This window comes from Cynocephalus volans, chromosome 13 (assembly GCF_027409185.1).
Source record: "Cynocephalus volans isolate mCynVol1 chromosome 13, mCynVol1.pri, whole genome shotgun sequence".
NCBI classification, from domain to species: Eukaryota; Metazoa; Chordata; class Mammalia; order Dermoptera; family Cynocephalidae; genus Cynocephalus; species Cynocephalus volans.
Genome location: NC_084472.1, coordinates 1,382,625 through 1,402,600, shown reverse-complemented (window position 1 = coordinate 1,402,600; position 19,976 = coordinate 1,382,625). Strand labels below are relative to the sequence as shown.

Below are 19,976 nucleotides of genomic sequence, written 5' to 3'. Positions count from 1 at the left end.
TTAAGTGGTCCAGGAGTAACATAGTGTCAAGGAAGAGGAAGAGAAAGGACAGATTTGAGGAATATATAGAAAGGAAACTTGAAGGCCTCAGGGATGGATTGGGTAAAGGAGTGAGAGAGAAGAGGGTGTTGAGGTCGGCTCCAGGCACTCTTCTCTGAGACAGGAGATACCAGTGGGGGATCAGGTTGGAGGAGAAAGGTTGCATCTGTAGAGACAGAGATGGCTTTGAGATATCCAGAGGAAGATGACTGTGTGGGATTGAATATACAGGTGTGTTGCCCAGAGGCTAAGTCACAGGTGCAAGGTCACTGAGCCCACTGTGGGCTGGGATTGCCTAACAAGAGTATAGTGCACACAGTCAGGATGAGGACACAAGGTCCAAGCCTGGGGCAAGAGCCACAGAAAAGGGAGGGAGGGGAGGGAAGCTGGCAAAGACTGAGGAGTGGCCAAAGAAACGACGTGTTGTCAGCAGAGTGGCTCTATCCCTGTGACAGTTCAGAGTAGCCAGGTGAAATGAGCTAAGGGTTTGAGGCTGGTAGAGAGCCAGGCTCTAATGATAAAATGCTGTGAAGGCAGAGCTTACAGAGCATCGGCTAACCAGCACCTTTTAGGACACTGTGGCCATTTTACCTTCACGTAGATGAGGTAAGGTGCCGTTGCAAAACGACTGTAAAATAAGTTGTATGAGAAAACAGAAATTAAAGCTACACTGCATAATTTAATATGTAAAATAGTTAACTTTAAACCTATTCCAAAAACAGGCAGCTTGATTTGACTCACCGTGGAGTTTATGCCCCGGAAGATATGTACAGGTTTCTCCCAACTAGAGTGGGGGAATCAAGGACGCTGAAGGTCAATTTGCGAAACAATTCTTACATTACACACTCGGTAAGTTAGAAATGTTACTGTGGGTTTTGGAAAAGTAAATGCATTCAACTATTTGATAATAAGTGTTTTCCTGATGAATATAAACTTCTTTTATAGATTATATTTAAATTGTCATAATGAGTTAATTTGAAAAAAATTCCCTAATACTATATTTGAAAAGGAACTCATTGGAAGTTCATGACCCTTAATTTGAAAATCAAAAATATTGTTTTGATATTTTAATTTTTAACTTTCTTTTTCTCTTTCTACTGTACTATCACACAGACATATTTTTGGGTAACATTTACTTTAGTCAAAACCAGAGTAAATTCATGTTAAAATTCCTTTAAATGTGTTTTCATTACATGAGCATTTATTGTCTTACATATACTTTGGGGGCTATGCCTCAATTTACAAAATGTATCTTTATAGAAATGCACGGTATGTTTTATACATGCTAAAATATCTAATTTGCATAACTTCATAAAGCATTTCTTATTAAATTCCAGCTGAAGTTTTTAAGTCCCAGAGAGCCTTTCTACGTCAAACATTCCAAATATTCTTTGAGGTGAGTTTATCATAAATCATAACATTCTCATCAGTGGTGCAGGACTTTTCCCTTGGGAGTTAGGGCTCATTAGGTCTCCTCTGTTGCAGCCATTCCCAGACGCCCGCTTTCCTCACCAGCATCAAAGAACAGTACGCACATGCACCTTCATAAGCAGCAAAAGAGAGACTGTCCACAAGTACATGTGTCAGTGTAGCACCCTGTACTGTGTGGACCTACCACGTGATTCCTCTTACTGAAGGTTTTGCCAGCCATGTAAATACACAGAGCCTTAATTATATTGTGATTAGCTTTTAGAATAATTGCTGCCTCAAGTGTTATTTTCACTGGTATACTGAGAATCAAGGACTTAGATTTTCACTAATTGGGACAAAAACCTTCCCAGATTAATTGAAAACTTTTATTGTGGTATTTTCCAGTTGTCATTCTTTAGATACCCTACATTGCTCTTAAATCAGGGCCTTATTTTCTTGCCATCCTTGCTAATTTTCTTTTCCTATAGAACATTTAGTTTGTAATCTTAAACTGGGTTGTCACTGCTATTTAAAATTTAACAGTAGGGTTCTGTTGGGCGTAATGATAAGGAATAATTTTAACTTCATCTTTAATTAAACCATTTAATTATTGTAAGATCTTTCATTTTAGCATTAGGGGACTATTCTAGAAACGTGATAGTCTTTGTAAATTCAGACCACTCTGCAGACATTCCAGGACTGTCTTCTACTGATTACTAAGACCAGCAGTGCCGTGTAATTGAAGCTTGCTTGTATCTCTAGATACTAAAAAGATGACTCAGTTGGCTCAAGGCTGTGACCTCCACTTCTTACCCCCTCTTTTTTTCTTTTTGTTTTTGTTTTTGTTTTTGTTTTTGTTTGTTTTAACCTCTGTTCCACTATTCCTTCACAATGATATGTACTATAAAACATGTTTATATATTTGAGGGCTAAATACTTCCTTTCTCTCCCAGGAGACTGATCTAAAGGCACAAACTATAGATAATGCAAATTCAACAATGAATATATCTAGAAAATTATCATAGATTTAATCTCTCTAAGCATCAGTTTCCTTATTTGTAAGATGGAGATGCTAATGTTATTGACAACGTAGAATTTTGAGGAGTATGTAAGAGATGTGTGGATAATAGTGCCCAGACATAGTAAGCATCAGCAGATGTTACTATCTTCATTATTGTTATTAAATCTCTCCTTAAGGTGGCCGTTACTGGCAGGATTCATCAATACTAACTCCACAGATTTTGATAGAACATCATAGTTTCATATCAGTGTTTCCTCATCTAATCCTTTCGACAGCTACATAGAAGAGAAAGGCCCAAGTTTAAGAAAATGACTAAATCCAAGCTTTCCAGCTTCTATGATCTGTCTGACAGTAGTCTCACAGTAGTAGGTAGATCTCTCCAGTTATTGTAGGTTGCCAAGAGTGATTCAAAATCGATGTTATAGTGGTGTAATAATAGGTCAGTACAACTAAGATACACGGTGGCACACCTGCAGAGGCAATTAGTTTATTCAGAAAGAGATCATGTAAATTCTTAATTGTGGTAACTCTTTCTGTAATTGAGTACAAATAAATACTGAATAAATTCTCTATCCTGAACACTGATATTATCTAAATTTAAATTTTTTCATAATTGCATTATTAATCCTGCTTCCTATTTATTCTCAGACTGGTTCACATCCCTAATCTTAATCAGCTTTTTGCAGGTGTATATTTTAAACACACAGTGGATCAATAAAATACTTCTTTGTAAGCTAGCATACACCCTAAATTGGAAGGACTTCAAATTTGTATTTCAAGGAGCTCTTATTATTTTAAAAAAAAAAAAAAAAAAAAACTTCCAAAAAAAGTTTCTTTTTAAAAAATTCTCTTGAAGAGCCTAGTACCAACTTTTTTTTAAAGCAATATTTACATATATTTCATCTATAGTTTTGGTAAAGTATTATTATTTAAAATAGCTGGTTAAATTGCTTGTTCAATTTTTTTATGTCATGGTTCTCCATTTTGTGGCTAGAGGATGAGGCAGTCAAAACTTGCCTGGAGTTAAACATTTATTTTCCAACTTTCATCATTGAGATCATGTGGTTTCAAACTCTTTTTTGATATTCTTTGCTTAATTTGCTTTCACAGATTTCTTTTAAAAATGTACTTCAGCCAAAATTTGTAAGCCAGATCAGCTACTTTCTTGACTCTTTCCAGAAAAAGACCCTAAACCTATCCTATTACAGTAGTATTCCAAGTGGCAGAGTCTGTTTCTGATATGGAATCAGGAATAAGACCAACCGAGTGGAAGAGATTTAAGCGGAGTTTTGGATAAAAAATCCTTCTGTAGTGTCTTAGTCTGTTTGGGTTGCTATAACCGAATACCGTGGGCTAGATAGTTTATAAACAACAGAAATTTGTTTCTTACCATTCTGGAGACTGGGAAGGCCAAGATTTAAGCTCTGGCAGATTCAGTGTCTGGTGAGGGCCTGCTTCCTGGTTCACAGATGGCGCCTTCTCGCTGTGTCCTCATATGGTAGAAGGGAAAAGGAGCTTTCTTGGGCATCTTTTTATAATTGTACTCATCCCATTCATGAGGGCGGAGCTAAGGATTTCAACATATGAATTTGGGGGGAGGCACACAAACACTTAGTCTGTAGTATGTAGTATAATGACTCATCACTGGAGGTATTACAAATTTATAAAATATTTACATTACCTAATTGAAATATATAGTTTTGACAGAATGTCAAATTATTTTCCTATTTGACATTTTTATTTTTTTTGCCATGTTTATTTTTCATTGTCTAAAATTTTAAACAAGGTAGTAACTCATGTCTTCTCTGTGAACCCACCTGGATTTGATGGCTAATTGAATTGCTGCTGCTGCTGCTGTTGCTGCTCACGTAGATTCCGACTTCAGCGTTACAGACATGATAGGAAATGATGCCTAAACCACTTTTAATGAGAAATTCAAGTTTTATAAATGAGATGGTACTTTGCTTAGCTTCAGGTTGCTTTCTAAAAACCAATTTTGAAAAATAAAATGTATTCATTTCTAGTTATTTAAAAGTAGCATTTTTATAGAGTTGAACTTGTTGACTTGCCATCACAGTCCTATAAAATTTTAAGCTGACATAAACTGGAGCACTGCTATTGTATGCAGCTTGGGTCATGCTGATGGCACCTGAAGGAACTTAGAAACATGAGAAAATATTTTTAAATTAAACAAAATTTGGACAGTTTAGGTAAGCTAGCATTTTAAATAGCATCACAAGATACGTTTTGTTCATACTTTTTGAACATACTTAAATCTTTTAAACAATTATGCTTTGAAGATAAAGTTAGATTAAATAATTTTATTCTTTACTAATGGCAGGTACTTAAGTTATTCTGATCATGATGAGTTTCCAGAAAGTATTCATTGACATTAACTATCATTATGGAACCATAGGCTGAATATAAAATATTACAAATTCTGGCATCAGCTTTAATCGCAGCAACTCATTTTAAATTTGATAAAATATGAATAAGAAAATTGTGTATAAAGCTCTGATTCTATGATCTGTTTAATCAGATGAAGTAAGCTCTAGATCATAGAAAAGCTCTCTCAGGACACATCTGTAGGCTTAAATTTTATGTACAGTAAGGCAGAAAAGTTGGCTTACTTATAAGAATGACTTTTTTCAACCTTAGAGAAGAAGCAGGACAGTAGAAGCAGATTGCCACGGTAATCTCACTTGAGAATTTCTATCACAAAAACTGAAGTAGTGGTTGCTAATTCTTATTATAGAAATGAGTGCTTTTGTATTCATCCCCAGTATTAGATGCTTTGACTTTGGACAGAGGCTCGTGAATGTAATTCCTCGTTGAGAGCAACAGTTAGTTTGCTTTGGCAGGTGGAAAAAAGTCTCTGTTCTTAGAATCCTCTGAAGCACTTCCCAGCCTTTCATTAATCACATTTTTTGTTCATTAGGTCAGTGTCTGCTCTATGACACCATTAACTACACACTTTCAGATTAATAACATGCCTTTAGTCATCTGTAGGGGACGTGAGGTAATAATTACCTTAAAAATGTGCACCCTTCCTGAAGCCAATGGGAGCCTAAGGGGGCTGCTCTCTGTAAGTTGTAGCGCTAACACACAAAAGTGGCATCTGCCCTATGGGCCATAAACTGATTGCAACGTAAAAAGGCAGAAGAGTTCCGCCAAGAGCTACAGAGGTTTTGCCCAGGGCAAGTGGGTGACCATGAATATATGTTGGGGATATTTAGTCCACTTAAAATGTTAGGTTATCCAATAAGGTAATAGGGAAAAGGAAACACTGATAGCAGTTCATGAGCCTGGAGAGCTCCTGCTTCTGAGTGGGCAGGCCTTGCTGGGTCGAGAGGGGAGGACAGTTGTTAACAAAAGCCACAAGCTGAGGGACAGCATTATCATTGAGCTGTTGTGACTTCTCACTGGTGCACAGGAACCAAATAATTTGTTACTTTTTTCAGTTTCTGTGATAGTGGTGGTTCCTTGGATGTGCTTATGTGCTAACATTTTCCTACAAAAAGTGTTCTTTTAAATTTTTTTTTAAAAAGGAAGAAAGAAAAATTATGGTTGGTAGAATTTGTAGCTTCTGCTCAGCTCTTCCCATGTAGAGGGGGCACACAGTCAGTGAGGGGCAGAGTGTGCATGGCTGCCAGGCTCTGCTCTCTGGATGCATTTGTGCTCTGTGGGCCTTTGCTCTCAAGCTAGTCATTAGTTAGAGAGGATTTGATACAGAATAATCTAGAACAGTTCTTTATTGCATATTGAAATGTGTTAATGTTGGGCTCTTACAGAGATTTCCTTTGGAGTACTTTATTATTTTCAATAATTCATAAGTTATAGAGTGTCTTAAGTTGTCAAATTGTACTGCATTGTTCTGAGTATTGAAATGCTTACACAAAAGAGGAAATTGTAGTTAATGCCATGGGCTAGGTTACATTTTTTTTTTTTCAAAAAACACATTAGCTTTTTTTTTTTTTTTTTTTTTTTGCACAAAGCAAGTCTTAATACATTAAAAGACTAAGATCATAGAAAATATGTTTTCTGACCACAATAACAGGAGGAAATTTTAAAAATTCACAAATATGTGGAAATTAAACAACACTCTTCTAAATAAACAATAGGTAAAAGGAAAAATCACAGGGAAGTTAGTGCTTTGAGATAAAAATCAAAGTGAAACATATCAAAATTTATAGGATGCAGGGTTCATGCAGTGTTTAGAGGAAAATTTATACTTGTAAATACCTATATTAAAAATAAGAAAAATTTCAAATCAGTAATATAAACTTCTACCTTAAGAAAATAGAAAAAGAAGAACAAACTCAACCAAAAGCAAGTATACGTGGGAAATAACAAAGATTACAAGTGACATGTATGAAATAGGGAATTAAAAACAATAGAGAAAATCAACAAAACCAAAAGTTGATTCTTTAAAAAGATCAACAAAATGTACACACCTTTATGTAGATTGACCAAGAGAAAAGAGAGGAGAAAGAAATGACTAAAATCAGAAATAAAGCAGGGGCATTATTATGTTGTCATTATTTTTTTTTGTGGTGGTAAGATTTAGTTTTTTTCTCTTGTTTGCATTTTTGTTTTACCAGTAGGTTTTATTCTTTCTTATGTATTCATGGTAGTGATTATCATTTTTCAGATTCCAGATGCAAGACTTCCTTAAAGATTTCTTGTAGGGTTGGTTATATGGTGCTGAACTCCTGCAGTTTTTGCTTGTCTGGAAAGTACACCATTTTCCCCTTATTTCTGAAGGATAGCTTTTTTTTTTTTTTTTAATAATTTATTTTATTTATTGAATCAAAATCGATTACACATATTTTGGAGGTTGAACATTGAGATATGTTGATTAAATCAGTATTACTAGCATATATATTGTTACAAATCATAATTATTCTTTATGCCCCTTGTCCAGCCTCTCCCCTTCCCCCATTCCCTCCCCTTCCACCTTCTAATTGCCTAGATTTCTTCTCTCCATCTGAAAGAATAATGGTTACTCTGTTAACTTGTTGCCTAGATGATCTGTCCAATGCTGAGAGATGTGATCAGATCCCCCAATATTATCATAGAGCAGATGCTTCTTCTGTCACTCTGAAATGGGTTTTGTGGAAAGAGACATCCTCTTCCTTTCTTTGTCTCTGCTGTTGACTCTTCTTATGTGAATGAACTCCAGTGGTTGGCAAACTATCTGCATGGTAGCTGTGCCGTCTAGCCGCTTTTGCAGCAGCCATGGTTATTGTGGTGACTGTGGTGGGCCACCCACGTGGGGGTGCTGTTTTTGGCATGCTCCTTGGCACTGGCAGTATGCCTGGTTGTGGGGTGTGTTTGGTTCCCTTCTCCTTGCCTGGGGTCCCCTGGCAGGCCCCAAGGTGCTGGCATGGTGTGCCCAGTTGTGGGAGAGAGGTCCAGTCCCCTTCTCCATGCCCCGGCTCCCTGGGTGGGCTCTGAGGTGCTGGCATGTTATTCCTGGTTGTGGGGGGGTGGTCTGATCCCCGACTCCATACCCTGGGTCCCTGGGTGGGCCCCAATGCGCAGGCTCAGTGTGCTTGGTTGTGGGAGGGTAGTTCGGTCCCCAACTCCATACCCCGGGTCCCTGGGTGGGCCCCAACGCTCTGGCTCAGTGTGCCTGGTTGTGGGAGGGTGGTCTGATTCCCGACTCCATACCCTGGGTCCCTGGGTGGGCCCCAATGCACAGGCTCAGTGTGCTTGGTTGTGGGAGGGTGGTCCGGTCCCCAACTCCATACCCCAGGTCCCTGGGTGGGCCCCAAGGTGCTGGCTCAGTGTGCCTGGTTGTGGGAGGGTGGTCTGGTCCCCTTCTCCATGCCCTGGGACCGTGGGTGGGCCCCGAGGTGCTGGCTTGGTGTGCCTGTCTGAAGGATAGCTTTACTGGAAATAGTAGTCTTAGCTGGCAGTTTTTTTCTTTTAGTAATTTGAATATATCATACCATTTTCTTCTGGCCTGTAGAGTTTCTGTTGAGAAGTCTGCTGTTGGTCTGATGGGAACTCCCTTAAAGGTGACTTGACACTTTTTTCTTGCTTTTAAGATTCTCTCTTTGTCTTTGAGCTTTACCAGTTTGACTATAATGTGTCTTGGAGAGGATCTTTTTGGATTGAATCTGTTTGGGGATCTTTGAGCCTCCTGGATCTGAAGGTCCGTGTCGCTCTCTATACCTGGGAATTTTTCCATTATTATTTCATTGAATAGGTTTTCCATGCCTTTTCCTTTCTCCTTCCGTTCTGGAACACCCATGATTCAAATGTTTGTGTGCTTTGAGGTTATCTGCTAGCTCTCCTAGATTTTCTTCATTTTTAAAAATTCTTTTTTCATTTTTGTTTGTTTGTGTGGTTATTTTGAAAAGATTATGTTCAAGATCAGAAATTCTTTCTTCTGCTTGTCCTAGCCTGCTGCTTCAACTCTTGGTTGTGTTTTTTATTTCATTGAGTGAATCTTTCAGTTTCATGAATTCTGCTACAATTTTTTTCAAGGTATTAATCTCTTTGTAAACTTCCTCCTTTGTATCCTGGATTTTTTTTCTCATTTCATTATGTTGTCTAACTGAGTCCTCTTATATATCAGTGTGTTTACTTAAGATTGTTGCTCAGAATTTATTTTCAGTCATTTGAAGGGTTTCTGCTCTGTAGGGTCTGGTATTTGAGAATCACTGTATTTTTTTGCTGGTGTTATATTTTCTTGTTTATTCATATTTCTGGTATCTCAGCATTGAGGTCTGGTCATCTGGTAGAGCAGTTGCTTCTTCTGTTATTCTGTAGTGGGCTTTGAGGACAGAGACATCCTTTTCTTTTTCCAGTCTCCACTGGTGACTCTCCTTGTGTCAGTGCAGTCAAGTGCCTGGCGGGCTGCCTGTGTGGTGTCTGGGGCTACTGCTGTGGCATTGAGCCACTTTTGTGGCAGCCGTGGCTGTGGTGGTGGCTTCTGTGGGCCACCCTCACAAAAGTGGTGTTTTCAGTGTGCTCTCTTGCCTATTTCTGGGCAGAGGGGACTGCGCTCAGCTCTCACCTAGGACCCTGGGTGTGCTCTCTTGTCTGCTTCCAGGCGAATGGGGCTGCCCGCCAACGTTAGATTTGACATGGTAAAGTAAGGTATAATACACTTGGGAAAAATAACCCAGACTTTAAATAAAAATAAATAAATAGGGATATACATACACACCTTTGCTGTGTATGGCTATATACACACATATGTATGCCATAGCATATAAAGATATACAGATCTGTGCTATCAGTTATATCAGGGAAAGGGGTTTTGAAGTACTTAAACTGTTTTCTAAATTTCTAGCCCTACATGCTGTTGTGCACCCAAAAGCTAGTGCAATATATACTGGGTTTTATCAGGAAAAACACTGGAAACAAACACATATATCACTTCTGACTTCCAAATTTTAAAACATTTAGCTCTGAGATGGGACTAAAGAGTGAAGTACCTTCCTTTTGAGGAAGGTCAAAAAGCTCTAAATTTTCACTCAAAAACAATTAAGACTGAAAATTGATGATGTCTCTCATAGGTTGTGCATAAAGTGTACGTAGTCTCATTCACCACAGTAATAAAGGTATGTTTTGAAGCTTCTGGGACAGTTTTATGGATAAAAACAAACCTCAAAAATACTACTTTTAACCATAGGGCACTTATTATCTGCCTCTATATAATTTGAAAATAAGGTTTCAAGAAGATTTTTGATAAGTTTCATATGAATTTTAGAGCATAAACTGCATAGCCCTGCTAATGATAGGTATGGGACAAATTGTTTTAATATTCTTTCCAGTACACTGTGCTTCCTGAATTGGATAAAGTAGGGATATTTACAGTGTTCTCCACCCTTTCTAGGTAGGCAGCTACCTGCTTTTGCAGACTGACTACAAAGCTCTATATAGAATAGATCAGACCCCTTTTTCTACTTTTATTGGATAACTAGGAATATATATGTAATATGTTTAATCCAGTTTTAGGTTTTTCTCTCCTTGGTGTCAGCTTCTTATTAAATAGTGACATCAAAGAAACCAGAAATAAGTTTCAGCAGAGTGTCTCTTGACCAGGTTCTCCGTCAGCATCTGTGCCAGGCACTGTGCTAGGACAGGTGACTGCTTGCTGCCAGGCATCACACTGCTGCTCTTGCCATTCTCTTGCAGGGCCCAGCACTACATCAACATGCCCGTGCAGTTCAGACCAGAGTCCGTGGGCAAATTTGAAGCTTTGCTTGTTATTCAAACAGACGAAGGCAAGAGTATTGCTATTCGACTAGTTGGTGAAGCTCTTGAAAAAAACTAACTAGAATACATTTTGTGTAAAATAAATTGCATGTTATATTTTGGCAGCTTCATTTTTTTACACTACAATTATGCCTTTGTATATATTCTGTATGATAAATTGGATATGTATAACTACAGTTATTTTGTTTTGAGAAGCGAATACTGAAAACCTGACTAAAATATCATGTATTTAGCCTACAGTATTGTACTTAACTTTTACAGGGGAGAAGAGAGTTCATTTTTAAACTGATTATGATATTCTGAATAAATGACATATTTTAATGTTGCATATCCAGAAATAAACTTAATTTTCCACTGAACTTGTCTTTTTATATGATGTCATGCAGAAATTAGAATATCACTTTATACTGCTAATTATTTCCAAGCTTCTGGGTCTGTTCTGTGGGTTTGTTTGGTTTTTTTTTTTCCTCCTCCATTACAGTTTCCTTTCCCCTAAGAAATTCCCTCTCGGTTTCTTCTGTCTTTTCACTAATTGCCCAGAAGAGAAGTTGTTTTCTCCAGAGTGGTGGAAGTCTTTATATTCTGTGCAAATAACAGTGGAGAGGTTGATATATATTTAAATGTCATTTATTTATGATAAAAGCTAGACGGACAACTGCTCCAGAATCTGGTGTAGAAGAGGTGCTCTGCAGGCAGGTTCTAGTGGGACACAGGGTGAGGGGAGAGCGGCGGGTCCCTGAGGGACCCATCCTGTCTTAAGTTGTGCAAAGTATGAGGTAGAGAAGGCGATATGGGTTTACATGGTTATGAATCACTTCTCTGACCATTGCTAGTGAGTCTCCTGTTAAACTCTGCGGAGCCCCAGCTAACAGGCTTTTCCTTTGAAGCAACAAAATTCCAGACTGTGAGCACGTGAATAGTAGCTTGGGGGTGAGCACAATTGGATGTTATTGATGGACTTCCACAGGGCTTGTAAAAAAGCTGCCTGGATGACTTAAACCCAATTACAGTTACTGTGATTGTCTGATAGAAAAACAAATCCCTTCCTCTTCCACATCATTTTTCTTTGCCTAGAAATTCTTGCTTAGAAATCAAATTTCTGAAAACATTTTTTCACAAGTTAAATTGCCCAACTTCTGTTCTAGATATTGTACATTGAATGTGAGATGGACATGCTTGAATGTGTGTTTATTTGACAATATTCAGTCTTAAAATTTTAAAACAGAGGTACTCCTTTTTTAAAATGTTCACCATGGTGTTTCAATTCCCAGGGACTATGGTATGTCTATTTCTGTGTCCTTATTACTTTGCCTTTTAAGTTATAGGTGAGAAACAAAACTGAATGTGGCTCTCTTTGTTATGGATCTGCAGTTTTTATGCCTCCATGTTTTGGAAACATGATGCTTAGAGTTCTAAGAGCAGTTGGACGTAAACAATGATTCATGCAACCAGTCACCACTGCTACAGCAGCTGCATACCACTGGCTGACTTCATTATAGCTGCCGATGGGGCAGAGCATCTCCCTGGCGAGGTTACGGTGTGAGCGTTCCTTTCATTAGCTGTCCATGTGGAAGCTGTTTCCCTCCTTCCCAGCCTTGCCCAAGTTTATACCTTGGGTCTTCAGTTCTCTGAGCTCCAGACTCACATGTCCAGCTGGACATTTCCAACAGGTTATCACATTGGCATCTCTGACTTTCGATTCCCTACCTGCCTCAAACATGTCTCACCCTAGCTTCCCATGTCTTAGTAGGTATCACCCTGTCTGTCCAGTCACTCAGCTGAAACCCGACGTTTTGGTGTCTTTACCTCATCCTTTGCATCAACTCTCTCCAAAGTGTATCTAAGATGAGTCCTCTTGGGTCCACCTCCAGTGTTGCTGCAGTGGCCCAAGCCACCGTTATCCCCCTGTGGACACTGCAGTCGCTTCTTCACCAGACTGCCGGCTCTGCTTCTAGCCCTAGAGACCTCCCTCCACCAGGAGGCAGAGTTGCATCCTTAAAAACGTAAAGTGCAGCCCACTCCGCTGCCTGTATGTGAATGTAATTACCCTGCACAGGGTGTAAAGGCAGCTGTCATCCCTGTGGCCCAGAGCCCTTCATCACCACCTGCCTCTGCGCAGCCTTCGTGTTCTTCCAGCAGGCCATGCTCAGGCCTCGGCCTCCCTAGCTCTTCCCCACATCTGTGCATGGTCGTCTCCTCATGCCTCGGGGAGACTTTCCTGACCACTGCCTTTCCATGGTGAGTCCCTGACTCTCCCTCCTCGCATGACACTCATCTGTCATAACCCTCATCTCCCCTGGTCTTTTCTTGCCTGTTAACAGTTAACTGTCTCCCTCCTGTAGCATGTAAGCTCTATGTGACCAAGACCTGGCTTGCCTGCTCGCCACACATCCTCAGAGCCTGCACAGTGCCTTACATGTTCAGCATGATTGCCACTGACTGCCTAGTGGTGTTCTGGAAGGTTCTCTGCTCATCACCCTGACATAGATGCCCCACTGTTACTTTCCCCAGTGCCAGTAAACATTGTCTTCTCAGGAGGGCCTCCACCCTTTCTCTGAGATTTCTTACCAGTTTCCGGGACACATTTCCTAATGGTAATAGCTAAACATTTATTGAGTGCCTTCGGCATGACAAGCAGTGTCCTAAGTGCTCTGTGTTTACTGTCCCACTTAATTCTAAATGACTCCATAGATATGGTGGGGAGGCCAAGGGGTGGAGAGGAGGGACAGCCACCTCTTGCTGCAGCCACCAGATTCCATGGCGGTGTCTGTGACAGACAGATTTCTGTGGGGTCGATACTTATATTATTGTATAGATGAAGAAACTCAGAGAGGTAAGGTAATTAGCTAAAAGTTACATAGCTAAAAGCGTTTGAGCTGGGATTCAAACCTTGGTTGTTGTGACTTCAGTGCCCAGATACAGATAATAGAAAGTGTTCTTGATGTAATTAGAGAAAATATAACATTAATGTGTGCCTGCTTTTAAAAGTTTAATTTCCTTGGGTTGTAAAACAGCTCCAAGATTGAAAATTAATGTGTCCTGCTAGTTTAGCTCATCAGAGCCCACGGAAGTGAGGATGCTTCGCTTGTCAATTGGGTAAGATGTTTTGCAAGCAAGACCTAAAGTTCTGTAGAACTCAGTGATGATTAATGTGCATTGTTACTGACTTAATCCAGAAATGAAATTAGATAAGAGGGTATCTGTTTTTACTCTTCAATTAAACTCTGAGGTTGGAATGATTTTATATATATAATACATATACTTTATGGGACACAAATCTCTGGGTAGAATTAAATCGGGCAGTTTCTCACAAGTAAACTTGTCTCTGTGTTTTAAGTGGCTTTCTTCCCTTTTCAATTTATTATTTTCTAAATTTTGATACTTAACATGTAATAGATTTTTAAATTTTATATGAAAGCCTTGTTCTGAAGTCAAAAACTCTTTTCCTAGCCTCTTCCTAAATAAGATTGTTTTTATATGTCTTCTCCATTTAGTGAAACTGATTTATTAATCTTCTATTTTGGATACCCAGATTGGTTAGGACGTACAGGTTTCATACTGTTGGTTCTCAAACTCTAGCAGCACACTCATTTGGCATCTAACAAATTTTACTCTTTAAATCCTGTGCAAATTGTGTCTTTTTAAGTTTGCTGGTTGGCTTTTATTGAATTTCACAATGCCACTTTGTGAATTCCCACAACTGCAGGTTCTGCCTCTTGCCCGTTCACCAGTGTGATATCCCTCTGCCTTGCAAACTTGGGACTCTTGCCCCCAAACCTCTTCTTAAATCCAAAAATCCTACAGGACCACTTTTGGGGAAATTGTTTGATATCACTACTTCCTCTGTCATCATTGTTAATAGACCAATGACACATTACAGTAGTGAACCAAACTGTTCAAGTATTAAGTTTATTTTTCTTTAAATAAAGATTAGTTGACTTGTTTTGTATTTTTGTGCCATTTTTTGTATCACCTTGGTCTTGATAAGGAAGCATGAGCAGATAACTTTAAAAATGTTCAGAGTTGTACCATTCTGAAAACAGTTACTTTGTAAATAAGTACAGTCATCATCCCTCAGTATCTGTGGGGGGCAGGAGGGGGAATTTGTTCCATGACCCCCTGCAGATACCAAAGTTTGCGATGCTCAAGTCTCTTATATAAAATGGTGTAGTATTTACATACAACCTACACACCGTCCTGTATTTTAAAAATCATCTCTAGATAACTTACAATACCTCATAGAATGTAAATGTGATATAAATAGTTGTATTTTTTAATTTGTTTTTTTTTTTTTTACTGTTGCATTGTTATTTTTTACTGGGTTTTGTTTTTGAGAATACTTTTGAGCTGTGATTGGTTGAATTCATTGATATGGAACCTGCGGTTACGGAAGTTCATCTGTATTATTAGAGAATGTGGCGGATGCAATATGTTACTTCCATGCTGACTGCTGTGGATTGAATGTTCCCACAAAACTCATTGTAAACTTAATCTCCATTGTAACTGTTGAGAGGGTGAGAGATCCTATTATGGTAATTGAAATGTGGGGCCTTTAAGAGGGGTCTTTCAACTACCATAATAGGACTCAAAAAATTCCCATGAACTTTTTGAATTACCCTCGTATAGCCAGACTAGGCACCTTTCTTCTTGGCATGATTTCAGATGGAGCAGAACTCACCCCCCTCCCCTACCCCCGCTTGGTTCAGCCAGATTCTCTGCACCTTCTGGTTGATTAGATTGTGAGGACTTTAACCTCATGAATGGATTAATCCATTGATGGTTTACTGGGTGGTCACGGGTGTGGTTCTTATGGCTTTATAAGGAGAGTGAGTGAGGTTAGCTCTCTCTTGCTCAGCCCATCTGGCCATGTGATACCCTGTGTTGCTGTGGAGAGTTCCCACCCTCACCAGATGTGCTCCCTGAACTTTGAACTTTGCAGCCTCCAAAACTGTAAGAAATAAATTTCATTTACCTGTAAATTACCCAGTTTCAGGTATTCTGTTATAAGCAACAGAAACAGACTAATACAATAGCCTACAATGATCCTGTAGTACCTCTTAGTAGTCATGGCTTTGTGTAATTTCCTGCCCTGAGTAACTTGTTTCTAACCAATAGAGTGTCTTGACATTGTTGGAAGTCACTTGCCTCATTAAATCACAAAAGACTTATTTTCGTCTTGCTAACAGACTCTCCCTTCCTGGGTTTAATGAAGCAAGTAGCCATCCTGGGGAGGGCCATGCGGCAAAGAATTGAGGGTTGCTTCTGGCCAACAGCTGGCTACAAGCTGAGGCCCTCAGCCCGGCAGGCCAGGAGGAAGAGAACCCTGCCGACCACCATGTAAGTGAGCTTGGGTGTTGATCCTTTCTCAGTCGGACCCTCAGATGAGACCCCTGTCCTGGGCAGCACCATGATTGCAGCCTTGTGTGGGACCCCAAAGCAAAGAGCCCAGCTAAGCCATGCCTGAATTCCTGACCCACAGGAATTGAAATAATAAACACTTGTTTTAAGCTATGAAGCTTATGGTAATTTATTATGCATCAATAGAAAACTAACACAGTGGGTGCTTAATTAAAAAGAAAAATGGGGCCAACCCCGTGGCTCACTCGGGAGAGTGCGGCGCTGGGAGTGCAGCAGCGTTCCTGCCGCGGGTTTGGATCCTATTTAGGGATGGCCGGTTTGCTCACTGGCTGAGAGCGGTCACAAAAAAAAAAAAAGGACAAAAGAAAGAAAAATAACTGCACTGCAAATCTAACAAGCTCTTACAAATCAGCCACATTGGTAAATAATTACATATAAAAGATAAGAGACCAATCCAACAACTATTGACCTTTTTGTGGTTAAAGAACTCTTAAATAAAATGGACACTCCATGTTTTGTTTCATCTTTTAAAATTTTAATTTTGTGCATAGGTAAAAATCTAGGTATGCTGGAACAAAGAATCTTGTGAATTAGTTTTCAAATGCACCCTAATTTAAAGGATTATAAGCATTCAGAGCTTATTGAACACTAAGGAAAACCAGGGGAATAAAAGTAAATGTTACCTATCTCTGGTCCTCGAGGGATTAGCTTATTTGGACAGCAGGGAGGGTGTGCATGGGTGTAGCGCCCCTCCCAGGACTCTGTAAGTGGATGGCTATGTGGCCAGGACTCTGAAGAGTGTGGCATTGGGTGAAGGAGGAGCCAAGTTGGGAAACTACAGCTGGAACTTTAATCATCCTATCCATTTTTATAATTTTTCATTCTGCATCCATTGCCCACCCCCAAAAGATACATGGAAACACAAAAGATACATGGAAATATAGTTGTGTGTTTAATTCCATGAGCAAGTTGACAGATAAGAGGGTACTTCAGAAAGTTCGTGGATAAATGGAATTGAAAGATACCGTCCACCTGGAGCAGGCAGCTTCCTCCTGACTTGGGGGCCCCAGCACTCTTCCCAGCCAGAGGATGTCTCCTCAGGGAGCACGCTGACCCGATGGATGGGTAACTGTCGAGCGATGATCTGCTCAGTGCAGGCAGGGACCAGGGCCGCCATGCAGCTCTGAAGCCTCGGAGCCCAGGCAGAGCTAGTGCGGGGGAGCGTCAGACATTTCGAATGAACGGATGCATCATTTGCCCAGGCTTCTGCGTCTTACGTGGACAGTACAGTAACACAGGAATAGATGGACTCTTGTTTAACACAATAGTGCATTTATATCTCAAGCCAAAAGCAAACTGCTCACAGACACTCCAAGCAGTAAAGTCAGGAGTAGACCAGGTCTGTCCCCTGCAGCTGAGATGGCCGCAGGGCCAGCGGGCCAGGGGGAGTAAAATGCAGGTTGTGGAACTGTTGATAGGGAATCCCAAGAGAATTTCTTCTAAAAATAATAAACAATGAGAATTGGGCCCAGTAATGTGACTGGACACCGAAGTGATATACAAAAATCAATGGTCTTTCTACATATATGAAAATAATGGACAAGATAAAACACCTGGGTATAAACTTGTAAAGAAATGTGTAAATTTTATATAAAGAAAACTTTAAAGTCCCCCTGGGGGACACAGGAGGAGACCTGGGTGGGAGGGGCAACCTGCAGGCCTCCCTGTGTGGGGGCGAGGGGTGGGCTGGGCAGTGTCTGCTCGGCGGTGGCCCGGCTTGCTCCGTGCCTGCGGAGGCCTGTGGCTCTGGAGCGCTCTGGCTCCCCGCTCTGCCTTAGCAGTGCTTGTGATGGGCTCTCCACAACCCAAGAGGACAGTCACAGCCATCTGTCACTGCGTTTTGAATGTGGCCTGCCCCTGCCTGTCCACCTACCATTCTCTGCACCTGCCTCAACCCTCCCTAGAGCACCTGCTGGCTATCTAGCTTCTCCTTTTGTTTTTTAAAGGATAAAATCCTAAATTCGACATACATCTTTATTAGGATTTTGCACGTGTTTTGAACTCTGCCAGAGTTTTATGGTGACTGGTATGACAACTGTTATTAGTTGCAAAGTTACAAAAGTTAGAAAGTTGTGTAAGATTTTGCGTAGTCGGCCCTAATTGCCCCTTTTGCCCATTAGCCTGTTTTGTGTGTGAACGTGAGGCCTACTAGGAATGCATATTTTGCATTATTGTAGAACCTTTGAAGAAGATCCAATAACGAAATCAGTTCTTCCTAAACCGATCTCTACATTTAATGCCTTTCCGATAAACCTGCAAGGCATTTACTGAGGCAGAGAAGTGGTTCTGAGCTGACGTGGGCAGCAGCACATGGGAGCAGCCAGGACCATGCTGCCGGGGAGGACGTGAGGATGCTGGTCCCCACGGGCTTCCTTGCACCTTCCCGGCCTGGACCTCAAGATGAGGGAACTTCCGCCTCTGAGGAGGGCGGGAGGAGCCTTTCTTGTCCGGCCTCCTCCGTCCTGGGCTTTCTGGGAGGGGCCTTCCCTCAGGACTCATGTTTCCTGCCTTCTGTGGGTCCTCCAGCTCTGCCATTTTTGGTGGCTGAGTTTAATTCAGGAGGGAAGTATCAGGAAGCAACACAGCAACAACTACGTCGGTCAGAATCCTACTCTTCTCTCAGTCAGTGGAAACTTGTGGAAAGAAGCTGGTGGTGAGATTCACTGGCCACTTCCGCTCCTGACAAAGGTAGTTACAGTAGCCTGAGTGAGACTGGCCTGTGAGAAGACAACCAAACAAAATGGAATCCATAAGGACCCAACTACTGACACAGAAATCTAGTAGATCGTAAACATGGCGTCTCAGTGGGAGAGAGATGGGTATCCCAAAATATCCTCCAGATGAATCAAAAATGAAACTAGAGTCTCAGAAGAGAATATGGGAAAACAATTTCAGTGACTCATTTCTACTTAGAAACAAAAACTGGAAGTCATATCAGAAAGACTGATAAATTCAAGCACATACAAATTAAATTTTTCTGGGTGGAAAAAATCATAGTCAAGAGACATAAATGACCAGCTGGGAAGAATATTTGCAACACATGTAAAAGGGCTTTAGATATTAATAAGTAAAAACCAGTAATCTAAAAGAAAAATAGGCAAAGGACATGAGCAGACAGTTAATAGAAAGGAAAAACAAATAACTTTTTTTTTTTTCTTAAATTTTATTTTGTCAATATACATTGTGGCTGATTATTGCTCCCCATCACCAAAACCTCCCTCCCTTCTCCCTCCCCTAACTTTTATTTTTAAAATATGTGTATTAATCAGCTTTCAAGTAACCTCAACCTCAGCAGCTAAAGTAAGTCTGCAGAAGGCTGGGAAGTGGTCGATGTCACCTGCACTTGGCTGCTTGGCTCCAGGCTGCAGGTCAGGCTTAGGGGCTCGTTTCTCATTCTTCTTGGACAATAAGTGTTCAGGTCACATTGTCCTCCTCAGGGCTCTGCAGGCTGTGGCTTAGAACTAGTGCACTGGCACTTCACATTCCATGGGCTGGAGTGTGTCCCATGGGCCTAGCATTGACGGGGTGGTGTCCACCCACAGGGGAGGCCCCAGAGTCATACAACAAAGGTGTACTTCTATCACAAGAAAGCAGGCAGAATGTGGAGCCATCACCAGCTTACTGTAATACGCAGTAGTAATTCATGCACAGGCTGTAAAATACACCTAAGTTTCCCTCTCACATCTGTGCACTGGCCATGTGACTAGTGTGCCAATTCCTTGTCTTTGCTGGGCATGTAATGTGTATGTGTGCATACCCATGTGTGTAGGGACCTCACCTGAATGTCAGGGTTCAAATCCCACCTTCCTCACTTACTAGTTTTGTGCCTTGGGCAGATTGGACCTGTGGTTCA

General features: G+C 40.6%; 1 protein-coding gene across 7 annotated transcripts in view; it reads left to right on the top strand.

The window, feature by feature from the left end:
* Positions 1 to 15,972, top strand: part of CEP192 (centrosomal protein 192) — a 132,791-nt gene extending 116,819 nt beyond the window's left edge. For 6 of the 7 annotated variants that reach the window (XM_063077297.1, XM_063077292.1, XM_063077300.1 and 3 more), the window contains 3 exons: positions 762 to 888; positions 1,377 to 1,435; positions 10,625 to 11,008. In XM_063077297.1, coding sequence (XP_062933367.1) covers positions 762 to 888; positions 1,377 to 1,435; positions 10,625 to 10,763 — 325 coding nt within the window. In that variant the 3' untranslated portion in view covers positions 10,764 to 11,008. Of the gene's footprint in view, positions 1 to 761; positions 889 to 1,376; positions 1,436 to 10,624; positions 11,009 to 15,891 lie in introns of those variants that run through there. The other variant, XM_063077295.1, reaches the window with a different exon arrangement.
* Positions 15,973 to 19,976: the final 4,004 nt, after the last annotated feature.